Source organism: Lampetra fluviatilis, chromosome 22 (genome assembly GCF_964198595.1).
Source record: "Lampetra fluviatilis chromosome 22, kcLamFluv1.1, whole genome shotgun sequence".
NCBI classification, from domain to species: Eukaryota; Metazoa; Chordata; class Hyperoartia; order Petromyzontiformes; family Petromyzontidae; genus Lampetra; species Lampetra fluviatilis.
In genome coordinates, this window is record NC_136296.1 from 12,933,672 (window position 1) to 12,949,364 (window position 15,693).

At 51.3% G+C, this 15,693-nt stretch overlaps 1 protein-coding gene across 10 annotated transcripts in view; it reads right to left on the reverse strand.

The window, feature by feature from the left end:
* Positions 1 to 8,804: 8,804 nt before the first annotated feature.
* The window catches only part of LOC144938578 (receptor-type tyrosine-protein phosphatase kappa-like), a 195,089-nt gene continuing 188,200 nt past the window's right edge, over positions 8,805 to 15,693 (reverse strand). For all 10 annotated transcript variants that reach the window (XM_078866540.1, XM_078866538.1, XM_078866534.1 and 7 more), the window contains one exon: positions 8,805 to 8,978. In XM_078866540.1, the coding sequence (XP_078722666.1) occupies positions 8,919 to 8,978 (60 nt within the window). In that variant the 3' untranslated portion in view covers positions 8,805 to 8,918. The remainder of the gene's footprint in view (positions 8,979 to 15,693) is intronic.

Genomic DNA, 15,693 nt, shown 5'->3' on the forward strand with positions numbered 1-15,693 from the left:
ACAGTCTCACGGGCGAGTCTCATGATGACTGTGAGCTGGGGGGAAGAAAATCAATGGCAATAAGAAGAATTCATCCCCGGGCGCGCTGCACGCGGCCGTGAGGTTGCTATTTCCACCGTAGGCCTCTCAGTAGGAAAACAAAACAATCCACAATAATCGTTTGATTTAGCTCGCGCGATGCTATTTACAATAAGCGCGGCTCGCCAGTAAATTTGCGATAATACCAAAAGGGAACAATTTGTAACGTCTTGCGAGAGCGGACAAGAGACGCGAACGTGGAGTGTTAACGGTTTTGAAAAACGACCGCATTAGGAGCATTTTATTCCGAAAGCGGACCAAAGCCATTTCGCTCTAATTCATCGCCATCATATTGCAGTCCCCGCTGGATGGCCACGTCCAGGCTGGGGGTGATGTTTTTTTGCTGGCGCCGTTAACGTCTCGCCACGCGAAAGGAGCGGCTTCGTACGACACCGCTGGGAAGCGGAGTCACTTCTGCGACGCGCTTCTCGCGCAGATGAATTTGTCTCCATGGAACTTGCAGCGCCATCAGGAAAAACGGTCCCCCCCCGCCCCTCCCGCCCCCTGGCAGCATCTGCTGGTAATTTAATTGAATTCACAACATAAGAAAGGCCACTGAAAATTGCATCGGTGAATTTTTGTTGTCGTTGTTGTTGCTACTGATTCAATTTAAATCGCGCCACGCATTGCATTAGTGACCTGGCTCGTGTCGCCGTGGCCATGGCGATGTGGGACCGCAAATGAAAATTTCTGTCAATTCCCAAAAGCATTCTCACGAACACATGTCAGAATTCCCAACGGGACGTTAACATTTGCAACCGCTTGTTGTCTTTTCCCCCACGGACGACAACATATCTGGTGTCAAATCTGTTTCAAAATCTTCCCCCCGTTTAATTTCGCGCGTGTCACGGGAGGCCTTCACTCGTTGTATTGATAAGTAATGAGTGAAGGACTCCCACCTCAAAATAAAATGCTGAATATTAAGGAACAGGAACCTTAAAACTAATCTTTCTGGTACATGTATGCAGAGGCATGCCCATTTAAATTACATTATTCTAATAACTGTTGGTGCCCCCCACCAACCCCCCCCCCTGTAATCATTAACAATGAACTGTGCACAATCTACCGAGATGCCACACACCAGAGACATGTCTTCGTCTATAAATCTCGTGCGTGAAGTAACCTTGGGCTCGATGCGCGGATGGATGGTTCATTTACGTGAGAATGAGGAGGATTTGGCCCGCAAGCAAACGCTATCCCCGGCACATCCCCAGAACTGAGGCTTCAGTCGAGTAGGGTTGCTCGGCGCTTGACAGGTTAACACTTTGCCTCGCTCGCTAGTCCAGCAACACTCAGCTTTTTGCGCCAAACTTCCTGCAACCGTAAAACTTTTTTGGCGAGCGCAATTTTTTCCGCCCCCTTAAAATTAAATACATTTTCGTCAAAATGTTTTAACGCGACCTCGAGTTGATATAATATGAATTTCATAGTATTAACGTTGACTGCGTCGCTTGTGGAGAGAACGAGTGGCGGCGATGCGCCCGCACGCGCGATGCTCAGGGAACGGAACCCAGGGGACTCGCTGGAGCCTCTTCGCCCGCTCCACGAGGAGCGATCCGACCCGGGCGCCGCTCCTCCCGGCACCGCCGCCATCGTCGGCCACGCTCTCGACGACCGCCGCTGGATGCTGGGACCCCGCCAAGCCGCCGCCATCTCTCGCCGTCCTGCCACGTGGCGATCCACCGAGCAGCTGTTGCGCGAGCCGATTTCAACGCTCCGTCGTGAATATTGTACTGCACTATAAACCCGGAGTTCTGAGTTCAGTTCCCAACCAAGGCTAACATCAAGAGCGAGCGTGATCTAAACCGTCCTGGGCTCCCCACCGTTCACCAACCCGCAAGAGCCAACACCATAATCGACACGGCAGCGAGAGACATTGATCCAGCAGTGGATTGACAAGAGGCTGAAAACTAAAGAGCTGTAAATGAGTTTAACTCTCAATTTATGTTTCTAACCCAGGTACCCCTTTAAAACTATGGACTTTTACCTTCAGTGGGCTCTGACCTGCAGATAAACAAGGGGTCGAGTGAGTGGATGATGGGGTTTTTTAACAGAACAGTTGCACAGTAATAAACTTTAGTGACAACCATGAATGAAATATCCCACCCATGTTTTAAAAACCCCTTGCCTCCCGCATACCACAAGCAACACTATTTAACACAATTTTTGTTCCTGGGTAGTAAGTGTTATTTCGTAATTGCTTATGTCAAAAAAGTATATAAAATTGCTATTATTCCCCACAAGCTTTGCTTTTGTGACCCGAACAGTGATATTTAGAAATGTAGCTATTTCAATGAGAAAAGGGGCGAATATGTGTATTTTTCACATAAAGTCATTAAAACAAATATGAATCAAAATTAACATGTATTTATACTAAAGTAATACAAAAACATTCTGTCGGCATAAGCAATTAGGAAATAACACTTACTACCCGAGAACAAAAAAATAATGTGTTACAGTGTAATCACTACACGTCATTTTGGAGAATGTTAAGGGCTAAATAATGAATGCCCCCTACCCATATTTGTCTCTGAACATAACAAATAAAAGTATTTTTTTTGCACAAAACCCATCTAAGCTCCGCTGCCTTCTGGAAGTGAAAATGAACAGCAGCATTGGGGTTGAACACAAGCAAACTCCGGACCGGTATCAACAACACGCAGTGTCTCATCAGCGGCCCGGCTTGCTGAAACTAATACTGGGGGACTGCGCGATGGTTTGTAGCAAGATACCGGCGACATTGGTTACTTGCGACGGGCAGGAAGGTTATCTCGGTTGCAGCTAAATTACACGTTAGCCCAACAATGTCATTAGAATTGGAGCAAGGGTTTATTATAAACAACATTATTTTTTTGCCAATTCCGTGAAGCTAATTATGCAGATAAGGAATTTACAGAATATTTAATCAACGTCCTGAGAAACCTGAACAAACACTATTTCAAGCCCTGGTGGCGAACGGCAGACGGTACGGTTTATTCAAGATAATGTTCTGGCTACACAGCTACACACTGCGAGTGGAATTTTAAAAGCCCTCAGGCACGTTCGGTCTGCCCGATCTAAATGGAATCTGCAACTGACCCGTGGTATCGCTGAGCGGATGATGTTTAGAATAAACAGCACTTGTGAATTTCGCAAAGTACTTTTCGAGTGGCGGTTTTTGGCAAAAGTGGCCACAATGATAACGGTAAAGGCGACACGACGCTATAACCCGCGTAAATCTACGATAAATCTACGAGAACCCGCGTACATCTACGGGAAATCAAATCATCATAAGCTCCTTGGATGAGCTGAGCCTTCCAACGATTTACCGAGCAGCTCCGGGCATTCGAGGCACTCGGCGAACGATTTAAAATGACGCGCTATGCATTTTGCACGGTCACCTTGCTGATCCTACTTAACCTTGCCGAGCAATGAAATACGGCTCTGGTCTCGCGAATACGGCGGTTATTGGCAAAAGCTATCTCAATAACGGTGCGCACGCCGCTAATGTGGCTCGCAATACGACCCGAGGCTGTAGCAAAGCAATTCGTCGTTAAAGAGAAGATCGCCACGTTGACGTGATTTTTAAATTTAAATCAAAACACTGACGAGGCAGGCGCGCGTCGCGAGAAACGCGCGACGATGCAGAGCAGATGGGTGTCGCGCGGTTGCAGTGTTACTCTCAGCGTCACTCTCCACATCATTACCATCCGCTCACTTAGAGCCATCGCCCGTTATTGCGTTAATATTCCCTTTAGCGAGCACTTCCTAAAGTAATGGACTTGCCTTCGCTCACGGAGAGCAGTTATCGCACGAACGGCAATCGGAGGACGCTTCGCATGAATCATCGGCGTCAACCAGCGCCACGATATCAACGCGCTGGTCGGCGTGATAATAGCATTCAAACGTTTAAAAATCATTTTGCCCATGAGAATATATTATTATAATAATCATCATCATATTGCCCTCTCATGTCCACCATGTGGCCCTGACGAGATCGGGTGATGAGTAAATCCAGACAGCGCCTCGGGTCGCATTCAGATAGTAAGGGTCCATTAGGGTTCAACTCCAGCGTGGTAACCATTACACCCTAGCAGCTTCCCCAGGAGAGCGGGAAAAACTTAATTATCTTAAAATATATAAAACTTGTGTGTCGAGATGCACAACTGGCACGGGCAGAATCCACCAAAGCATCCGTCTTCATATGACTCCCTCTGCTGCCTGGAGCCTTCTTTGCGTCGGGCAACGCCACCTGTAATGTATTGAGCCCGGGGCTAATTGCCGGTAAATTATTGGACAAATGGGAGAGTAATGATGCTAGCGCATGGGCCCGTCGCATTAATTTGAGTCCAGATGTCAATGCGCAAGCCACGATTACTGCCACCGAGAACAAATTGACACCTCCGCCACGGGTGGAACTATAACGGAGACGGGGCTCATTGGGCGCAGGACCCACTCGCGCAAACGGAGACAAACAGCCTTTGGCGGGCAAAGCCACAATAACGATATTCACACGACTGTGCCCGCATTTGCGTAAACATCGGTCCTTCCACCTTCAAGGAAGCGGCAATCTCATTCAAACCCTGGCCTGTGTCCTGGCAAGATGAATTACCATTCTGAGAATTCAGTAGGGGGAATGGGAGATGCTTAAGCCTTGGTGAGGCAGGCTACAAGACAATTACTGAATGCAGCCGACTGGAATGGAGACTGCAATGGGGCTTATGCAGCTCATGGTTGCTGAGGCTACACGATGCAAACTGCGAGACATGTATTTTATAATGGGATGTGTTTACTTTCGGATGCAGTATTTATTTAGTTATTCTTGAACCGATACGAGTATTTTCCGTTTATTTTAATGGTTTCACCACACGTGTAAAGCACGTATTTTGTTAATGTATTATACTAACTTTCAGCCCTTTGTAAATCCACGGATTAATGGTCTCCATCCATCCATAATGGTTGTGGTGTTTTATTTTATCATACCTCACCACAACGGTAAATTAAAATAAAAATCCCAAAGTGCATCTGCCGTCGGCGACGTGAAGCCGTGGAGGGCGCGACGGCTCTCCGGCAGCGGACCACGTGCTCACCAGGCTCCTCCCACTGGCTCTCGCGAGGCTTCACACGAACGCATGCACGTGGCCGGTTGACTCCCTCTGCCATTCGAAGGTGAAAGGACGCCTTGGTCAGAGTGCGGGCTGGTCAAGCGCAGGGCCTAGAGTAGGTTCAGAAACCAACTCCCCACTGATGTTAGCAATGGTCAGGAATCAAACTCGCGTCAAGCTGTCTTACGTGCAGCGCGCAAACCACGTCACCTCTGGTCGTCTACCCCATGTACTAATTTACCAATTTCAAATTAATTGAAAACATGAAGCATTGAAACTTCAATGTGTTAATTAAATAAATAATATGAGAGCTTCACAGTGTACACGTCACCAGTGTACACAGAATCGGGTGGTGGTGGTGGTGGATATGCACGTGGCCTCGAGTGCAGCACGGTGGAGGTGTGAAGCCATACCGGGCTCACCAGAAGGCAATACAGCAAGTGGACAAAATGCCATCCGTTTCCATCTGTAAGGGGATTGAGTGTTGCCCCCTTGCATGCGTGGGTTTTCTCTGGATGCTCTGGTTTCCTCTCACACGTATGAACACTCATCATCAAATGGCTGAAAACATTTAAAAAGAAATCCAATTCAAATCCTTCCTGAAAAAAGGAGTTATATGACTCAGTGTGGCTTTTCTGTAAAATCACAAGCACTCACTTTCACGAGCACAGCGATCACGCTCGCGATCGCCACCGCTTCGCCAACGTTCACTACGGAGTTGAGCCGAGTGAACCCACGACAAATACAAGGGCGACAATCTCCACTTTGTTTACAAATACAGATTTATTTAATGCTCCACAAAATGAATTGCAAAAAAAAAAAGGGATCAGCTTTCGGCATGTCAGCTCTCTCGTCGACACTTTAAACTGGCCTTGCAAACAGGTGACAATAAATACTCGACGTGCGGGGCATCCGTATGTACACATCTTTCCGCGGGGTCTGCTGCCCAGAGTCTTTGGCTTGGCCTGCACGGTCCCCCGGGGCGCCGCCCCTCCTCCTCGCCCCCGCACTCCGAGAGGCGCCACGGCGCCGTCGTCGCCCTCTCGGCGTTGGGCACGGCGCCGAGCGATGCAAATTAACGCGGAGTCTCGCGATCCCTGTACCTGTCTGCCGTGCACTACCGTCATCGGTGCCCCGCTCCGCTGGGGAGACGCTGGACTGCGCCGCCATCGTTGGCATCCGTCGCGTGCAGCCACTTCCGATCTTGCGCCGTTGTGTTGGCTGGCGCCGTCTTCAAGATCGCAAGCGAAACCCACGAACGCCACAACCGATTCCGCACGGAAACACCGCGCGTGCGTTCACAGTCGTAAACTCGTACGCAAACTGCGCGCGCCCGTACATTCTCATATTCAAAGGTCAAACCCCAGGACTGATCAAAAGCACTAAAAATAGGAGGCCCGGCAAAGGGCCGCACAACTCGTCAATTAAACAAGCTTCCTTTGGGCTGACGCGGTGTGTTTGGGCAACGCAGCAATGATGCATAAAGGTTGGAATTGTACTATTTATACTCTTTGGTTCTTTCGGTAAAGTCACGTTAGGTAGAAATTAAATAAAACAAATTACGACGTTTCGATCGCAACACAAGCAATCGTCATCAGGTTTTCCACCTGATGAGGATTGCTTGTGTATTTCTACCCACGTGACCTTACCAAAATAACCAAAGAGTATGGATTCCTGCAGTCACGAAAGCTTAAATCCAAATTGTACTATTTACTTTGATATATAAATAAATCCAGCACATTATCTAAAGACCTGTGGTGTTTGGTGTAAGCGTACCAAACATCTGTTAAAACCACAGTTTGAACAAATGGAGGGCTGGTAGGAAGTGGGAAAAAATTGTCAGTGAGTGAAGTCCAGGGCCATCAAGAGGGGGAGGCAGGGGGGCGAAAGGGAAAACTTTCCCCAGGCCTCACATAATTGAAGGCCCCACAACCGGCCCGTGGATGGTGGAACGAGGGCCTCCAGGGACCTCTCGTCGGCCCTGGTGAAGGTCCGCTGAAAGCTCGGTCTCTACGAAACAGAGGCAATGGCAGTGTGTGTGCTCACCGGCCCCCCCGTCACCCAAGCCATTGTGTCCGTGGACTTGAACACGAGTTTGTTCGAGGTGCAGAGAAGATCGCTACTCACGCTCTGTAACCGTATGCGAAGCAACATAGGACGTGCGTGTGCTTCCCAGACGCGTTGCAATAATACACGAGGCTGACTTCACGTTGCACGATTTGACGTTAACGCAGAAGAGGATCGGACCCAACGACGAACGGGTGAGCGAGCGAGCTGCTGCCCTGGTATCGAACAGCACTGCGAGCGAATAATGAGAGCTTGTATTAGTAAGCGCCCACAGCATCTGAAAGGTAGCACGACTTCGTACCGTTTGAGCGACGGCATTCTGATGCAGTTCTCCAAACTGTAATTTTTTGTTTTGTCGCTCGCTCCACGTGGGCCGGCAAACGGCGAGCACCGGCACGTCCGGTGCCGTAGCACCGTCACGCGAGCGGGCGGACAGACCCCGCACACCTCGGCAGTCGCAACAAGGGCCAACGCGAACCACAACCCCCCCCCCCCCCGACTCGTCGGTGATTCGCGTAGAGGCCTGCTGCCCCCCCCCCTCTCGCATTGTGGCGAACAAGACGCGGGACGGGACGACGGCGTGCACGCCCGGCCGGCCTCAACTGCGGGGCCGGCCGCTACAGGCTCGAGCGTAGGGTTCGGCGGCGCGCGCGTTCGTTCGGCTCGCAGACCCACGGGCACCACAATCATCTCACGACTTGACGCTGTCAAGCAGCAATCCGTAGATTTAAAAAAATACAAATATCCAGGCATTTTCTCACACCGAAGCTCGCCCCGTTATGTCACAATCCACTCGAAAAATTCCGTTTTAGTTTATATCATCTGCAAGTATATTAACATTCAGCACTGCGTCTAGATAGCATTATTTAAATTACATTTCGCTGCATTGTTTCTTCAACGTAAGGATTCGAAATTCAAAATAATTAAGTCGCTCGGTGTACGCGTGGAGGTCTAAAAGACTTGGCAACCAAAGTCAAGGAAAATAAAATCTTACGGTACAAAAACATGACCAACTCAAATCACAAATGCCAAGCAAATATACGGGAAAAAACCCCCACTTTTTTCCCCCCACTGCATATTAAACGCCTATGCCTCAAACAACATCAATATACGCAACAGTTAGTGCAAATGTATAAAAACGGACAGTTAAATTCCAAAGGGCAAGGTCATGATGCGGGGAGGGGTTGGGGCACCTACAGAAGCGGCAGCGAGACGCGAGCGAGCGAGCAGCTGAGCTCTCGGTGCAGTGCCGAGAGCGAGGAGACGCGGCTCATCGACGCCTCTCTCCCCCTCCGTCCTTCCCTCTCCACCTGCTCCTTCCATCTTCACTCTTCACTCTCAGTCTCTCCCCTCTCCCGTCTCGCCTGGCTCTCAAGTTCTCCGGCTGTCCGCGGACCTCCCCCCTCCTCTACCGCCCGCTGCTGCTCCTCCTCATAACCTCTGCGCTCCGCCGGCTCTCATTTGCTCGGAGTCTTACTCGCTCGCGCTCCATCTCAAATCCCCGCTCCGCGCCGCTTTCCCTTCACCCCTGACCCCTCACTCGCGCTGCACCCCCCCCCCCAGCCCACCGCCTCGCTCCCCTCCCCCCCCCCGCTGGAGACGCGGGGACCGCGTGGGAGCGCGACAGGGTCCCCTCGGCTGTGCTGGACGGGAACGCGGGTAGCTGCAGAGAGACAGCGAGTCTCCACTCTACGGCTGGAACTGGCTCAGGAACTCCAGCGCCGTGTCGTAGCAGAAGCGGTATTGCTCCTGTGGACATAAGAACAACAGCAGCACGCATCACACGCCTGCAAGGCGGCAACCTCGAGACTGGCACATAGCGTATGTTCCTGATCAGATCTGCCGTGGTGTGAACGGTAGCACAGAGGACCTGCAGTTCAGGGGTCCGCTGGTTGTATTCCATCGACTGTCACGGCAGTCTTAAAACAATTGTGGGGCAAGTTTCTTTAATGTCCCCACCTCTGTCCACCGAGCGGTATAAATGGGCACACCATGGTTCGTCTGTGACCCACGGGTTGTATGTAGTGAAGTCACGTGCGGGCACTCCCACCTCTGCCAGCACGTGTGATCAGCGTAGAGTAGTAGGGAAAATACCCTCTACAGCTCCATTTAGTGGAGGCCCTTCCACCAGCAGTGGTGTGAGCGAGCAATTGCAGGGCTGCGCCCTTGCTCTTACCCTCTCAATGGGGCTGCTATGATAGACTGGACTCATTATTCAAATGTAGGTTTCAGAATCAAAATCTGAATATTTATTTATACTGCAGGAGGAATCCCATGAGCTATAAAGCTCTTTTTCACAGATGTCCAGTAAACATGGCCGGTGTCCGCATTGAGCATTTCTTCCGTCAACGTTTCACCATGCGCTACTGCAGACATCCTCAGCAGTTGAATCGAGAGAGGAAATGCCCAATACAGAAAACCACAACTCGTATTTCAAGTAGCTGCAAAAAAAATAACTCGCGTGAAATTCCTTACTTGCAAACATTTGCCTTAAAACAAACTCTACATGAGGCAGGCATCTTATAGTCCTACACCCCATTTCCACTGCACAGCTGAGCCATGCCGGGGCCGTACCGAGCTCGCTCGGCACGCGGCTCAGGAAGTGCCGGGTTGGTTTTCCACTGCAAAAGCCGAGCCGTGACACTGGGTGAGTCGGGACACAAGCAGGTGACCACAATGGCGCGGTGCCCTCACGGTGTGCCGACTGACACCAACGTGTGGACCAAAACGATTAATTACCGGCCCTGGTCATGCATGGCCCAAGCCAGACTCGGACATCTTGCGAGGCCGGTTTTATGGTTTGGATCCGGCTCGGTTCAGCAGTGGAAAACCACTCGTACCGACAAGCCACTGTGCAGACTCGGCTCGGATGTACGAGTGGGAAAAGAGGTGATGTCAGTCTGTTACCCGGTTTAAACAAAGGAGTGACCGACCGACACATAGCAGCAAGATGCACTTTTCCGAGCCAATTGTGAGCATCGCACCCCGCACTGCCACTCGCTTAAAGCACAACGGAGGCTTTCAGCCTCGATTACGGCTGTCAAGACGTCGTCCAGCTGAGAAACTGAAATTAGACACAAGCTTAAGCGTTTCCATTACTTTCACCCTTAACATCTATAAACTCTATGTGACATCATTAATACGTAAATGAGAAGCTTCAAACTAAGCCCAATAATAACTTGGTGTGGCTTCTGACTTCTATGTAAATATATATTTACACAAATACATTATTTTGGCCTCCTTTTGTAGACAAGAAATTGACTCGGATTACAGTCCAATTTGATTTCAAATGCTCCTGCGATTGCCACCCGTTCCACATGCAAAGGAGCACACGCATGTCAACGGCTTCTTATCAGTTTATAAATAAAGGAGCTGATTGACCGTTCTAATTTGATTCCTGTTTATTGTCCTTAAGCCACCAGCATCACCGGCATCGATCGGCCTCTCGTAAACCGCGGTGGCCGTCGCGTCCCACGCCTGCTCGTAAACAAGCCGGCAGCCATCCAGCAGTGGAGAAGAGCCGTGTCCTCTCCCACCGCCGGAGTCAGGCCTGCGCAGGCCGGAGCCGTTTCCCGCGGTGTCGCAATGCGACAATCTCCCCTGGCTCCCGCTCGGTCGCTCCACCTCCACGGCAGAAGTGTCCTCGGTCACACGTTGCCCTGCCCAAGCCCGCTCACGTTCACCAACTCAATGCGATTTATTGTTTAATGTGGCGCGGTGCAAACCGTCAGGCATATCACCGATGACTGCCCCAATACAGCACGCGTACTCTGGTGGAACAAGCCGACTCCCACTCAGCTACCACCTCGCATGCCTTGGAGTCGCTTACAATGTTAACAATACAATTGTAGCCTGCTGTGTTATTTTTTAATGCTATACAAACAAAGAAGTCAACGTGATGCTTCTAACCGGCTTGTGCTCTCTAAGTCATGTACCTCTTCCTGTCTCTTTGAGCGATGCCAAGCATGCACTTCTCTCTAAGTGCATTTTTGCAACATTTTCAGGTTAGTGTTTTTTTATGCACCACTGTTTTGCCAATGTCTATATTCATCACCCACATGCCAAAGCAGGTAATAGGCGGTGACTGAATATCTGCAATTGTGCCATGAACACCAAGAGCCAGATTGTCACACGTTGGGTGAGAGGATGAGTGTTACAAATTTGGAAAAGCCGAGGGTGGCAGAAGGAAGGAAGCGATGGCGTGGTGCATTGTCATCAAAGGCTCTGGCCACAATGACCCTCGAGCTTCAATTATTTCAACCATTTTCCAGATGGGGCAGTGGCGTTCAATCCGTCCCTGGTGGTGTCTTTGTTGCGTCACCGCCGCGCTGAGATAGCCACTCAGCTCAGAATTTCACCCCTGTACACTTTGAAGTAGCCCACATGGCAGGTTTGTGACAATGCGTCTGTTAATATCATCATTCAGTGCCAATGCCCTTGTGTCCACAGTCCACAATTCTTTTGCCAATTTGCGTTTGAAGGTCACCCACTTAAATAGCCTTCACACACACACAGACACAGACCAGTGCTTTCCACACTGTAAGGTCCGCCAGGAGATAGCGGCAGATGGACGGACAATTGAGTCTGTCTGTGTGGAACTTTGAGAGACAGCTTTCTCCAGGCACTCTGGGGGCTTGTGCTTTTTTGACCGTAAAAAAGAAGTAAGCGGGCTTGGTCAGGCAGGAGATGTCACTGGATGGGACGATGGCCGGTGGTCAACACTAACAACAGATTGGCAGCCAAAGGAGGGAACCCACCCATAGGGCGATCGCTGTGGAGATGAAGCAATAGCATCGGCTCGTGCGCAGGTGCTGGATGAGATTGGGACATCGCCAGACTGAGACGGTGACAGCTTTTGGGAGACATTCATCCAGCAGTGACGATGATCACTCACAGATCTTGCCGCACATGAATCCAAACACTCGTTACAGTCGCGAGACTCGGTGAGGCTTTCCTGTCCAGGAAAGGGCATTAATTCACCTGGCCTCTGTTGGTTCCCACTCTCAAACTGGCTACACACTGGGAGTGATACGTTTCATTGGGTTTGATATTCATTTTACAAATGCATATACCGCATGTATGTTTGCGTACACGGTGTCATTGCCACGTATGTGTTAATGACACCCTGGACGCAGTTGCAAACGGGGTTTTCCATTACGAGGGATTTTGCAAGGGTGAAATATTTGGAGTAAAAATCCGAACGCTCCCGAAGGCGCGGCGAGCAGCACGGTGTACGGCGAGCCGGGTCTAGGGTGGCTTTGGCGTCTATCTCCGACCCCGCATTTGTGGAGGTCCCATCGCCACCACCGGACCATCTCTAGAGAGCTCAGCAACCTCTCCTCCTGTCTCTCTAGAGAGCTCAGCAACCTCTCCTCCTGCCTCTCTAGAGAGCTCAGCAAGCTCTCCTCCTGTCTCTCTAGAGAGCTCAGCAAGCTCTCCTCCTGTCTCTCTAGAGAGCTCAGCAACCTCTCCTCCTGTCTCTCTAGAGAGCTCAGCAAGCTCTCCTCCTGTCTCTCTAGAGAGCTCAGCAAGCTCTCCTCCTGTCTCTCTAGAGAGCTCAGCAAGCTCTCCTCCTGTCTCTCTAGAGAGCTCAGCAAGCTCTCCTCCTGTCTCTCTAGAGAGCTCAGCAAGCTCTCCTCCTGTCTCTCTAGAGAGCTCAGCAAGCTCTCCTCCTGTCTCTCTAGAGAGCTCAGCAAGCTCTCCTCCTGTCTCTCTAGAGAGCTCAGCAAGCTCTCCTCCTGTCTCTCTAGAGAGCTCAGCAAGCTCTCCTCCTGCCTCTCTAGAGAGCTCAGCAAGCTCTCCTCCTGTCTCTCTAGAGAGCTCAGCAAGCTCTCCTCCTGCCTCTCTAGAGAGCTCAGCAACCTCTCCTCCTGTCTCTCTAGAGAGCTCAGCAAGCTCTCCTCCTGTCTCTCTAGAGAGCTCAGCAACCTCTCCTCCTGTCTCTCTAGAGAGCTCAGCAACCTCTCCTCCTGTCACTCTAGAGAGCTCAGCAACCTCTCCTCCTGTCTCTCTAGAGAGCTCAGCAACCTCTCCTCCTGTCACTCTAGAGAGCCCAGCAAGCTCTCCTCCTGTCTCTCTAGAGAGCTCAGCAAGCTCTCCTCCTGTCACTCTAGAGAGCCCAGCAAGCTCTCCTCCTGTCTCTCTAGAGAGCCCAGCAAGCTCTCCTCCTGCCTCTCTAGAGAGCTCAGCAAGCTCTCCTCCTGTCTCTCTAGAGAGCTCAGCAAGCTCTCCTCCTGCCTCTCTAGAGAGCTCAGCAAGCTCTCCTCCTGTCTCTCTAGAGAGCTCAGCAAGCTCTCCTCCTGCCTCTCTAGAGAGCTCAGCAAGCTCTCCTCCTGCCTCTCTAGAGAGCTCAGCAAGCTCTCCTCCTGTCTCTCTAGAGAGCTCAGCAACCTCTCCTCCTGTCTCTCTAGAGAGCTCAGCAAGCTCTCCTCCTGTCTCTCTAGAGAGCCCAGCAAGCTCTCCTCCTGCCTCTCTAGAGAGCTCAGCAAGCTCTCCTCCTGCCACTCTAGAGAGCTCAGCAAGCTCTCCTCCTGTCACTCTAGAGAGCTCAGCAACCTCTCCTCCTGCCACTCTAGAGAGCTCAGCAAGCTCTCCTCCTGCCTCTCTAGAGAGCTCAGCAAGCTCTCCTCCTGCCACTCTAGAGAGCTCAGCAACCTCTCCTCCTGCCACTCTAGAGAGCTCAGCAACCTCTCCTCCTGCCACTCTAGAGAGCTCAGCAAGCTCTCCTCCTGCCACTCTAGAGAGCTCAGCAAGCTCTCCTCCTGCCACTCTAGAGAGCTCAGCAACCTCTCCTCCTGTCTCTCTAGAGAGCTCAGCAACCTCTCCTCCTGCCACTCTAGAGAGCTCAGCAAGCTCTCCTCCTGCCACTCTAGAGAGCTCAGCAAGCTCTCCTCCTGCCACTCTAGAGAGCTCAGCAAGCTCTCCTCCTGCCACTCTAGAGAGCTCAGCAAGCTCTCCTCCTGTCTCTCTAGAGAGCCCAGCAAGCTTTCCTCCTGTCTCTCTAGAGAGCCCAGCAAGCTCTCCTCCTGCCACTCTAGAGAGCTCAGCAAGCTCTCCTCCTGCCACTCTAGAGAGCTCAGCAAGCTCTCCTCCTGTCTCTCTAGAGAGCCCAGCAAGCTTTCCTCCTGTCTCTCTAGAGAGCTCAGCAAGCTCTCCTCCTGCCACTCTAGAGAGCTCAGCAAGCTCTCCTCCTGCCACTCTAGAGAGCTCAGCAAGCTCTCCTCCTGTCTCTCTAGAGAGCCCAGCAAGCTTTCCTCCTGTCTCTCTAGAGAGCCCAGCAAGCTCTCCTCCTGCCACTCTAGAGAGCTCAGCAAGCTCTCCTCCTGCCACTCTAGAGAGCTCAGCAAGCTCTCCTCCTGTCTCTCTAGAGAGCCCAGCAAGCTCTCCTCCTGTCTCTCTAGAGAGCCCAGCAAGCTTTCCTCCTGTCTCTCTAGAGAGCTCAGCAAGCTCTCCTCCTGTCTCTCTAGAGAGCCCAGCAAGCTCTCCTCCTGTCTCTCTAGAGAGCCCAGCAAGCTTTCCTCCTGTCTCTCTAGAGAGCCCAGCAAGCTCTCCTCCTGTCTCTCTAGAGAGCCCAGCAAGCTCTCCTCCTGTCTCTCTAGAGAGCCCAGCAAGCTTTCCTCCTGTCTCTCTAGAGAGCTCAGCAAGCTCTCCTCCTGTCTCTCTAGAGAGCCCAGCAAGCTTTCCTCCTGTCTCTCCTGCGCTTAATTTGTTTTTTTGGGGGGTGGTCTGCAGAGATCATTGCCAAATCAGCCGCGAAATGATCGTCCTCTCGAGATATCCCGCTGACCCACTTACATCGTCTGTTGCCCCCCGGCTGTCTTCATTACCCGGCTGACTATCGATGCCAATGGCACGGTGACAATGCAGAGCTCCCAGCACATCCCCTTGCTACTGGTGGCACAGCTCATCCATCATAACCCCCTCCAGCACCAAATGGAACTCAGACCTCCGTGTGCGTGCGTGTGTGCTTGCGCGGTTGCGTTGGTTACTGTGGGGAACGCTAGCAAGGTATGTATATATGTTGAACTTCTTTTGTGCTGTACATAGCCAATCATGCTAATGGACGGTGCGGGGGAAGGACAACAAACTTAACACAAACAGCAGTTCTAACATCAGTGGTGATTTTCTGAGCCTCAACCTTAAGCTGACTCAGCCTTAAATCAGTAGCTGGTGCGATGTGTAAACATCAGCACTCGGGAGACAGAGTTGGCCGGAAGTGCTGGTGACCACACCACCCTCGCATGCACCGTGAAGACGATAATAGTTGCTCGCTGCAGCACTTGACCCAACACTCTGTATAGCCTACGCGGGGATTCTTTGTCTTTGTGGTTTTTAGACGACGTATTGCAGGCGCACTGGAGAAGCTGTAGCGTGTGCCCCTACCCTACAAGGGACTTAACACGTCAGAGCCGCTGGCACACACACGCACGCACGTGCTCTTTATCCATGCCGCGTGATGCACTCC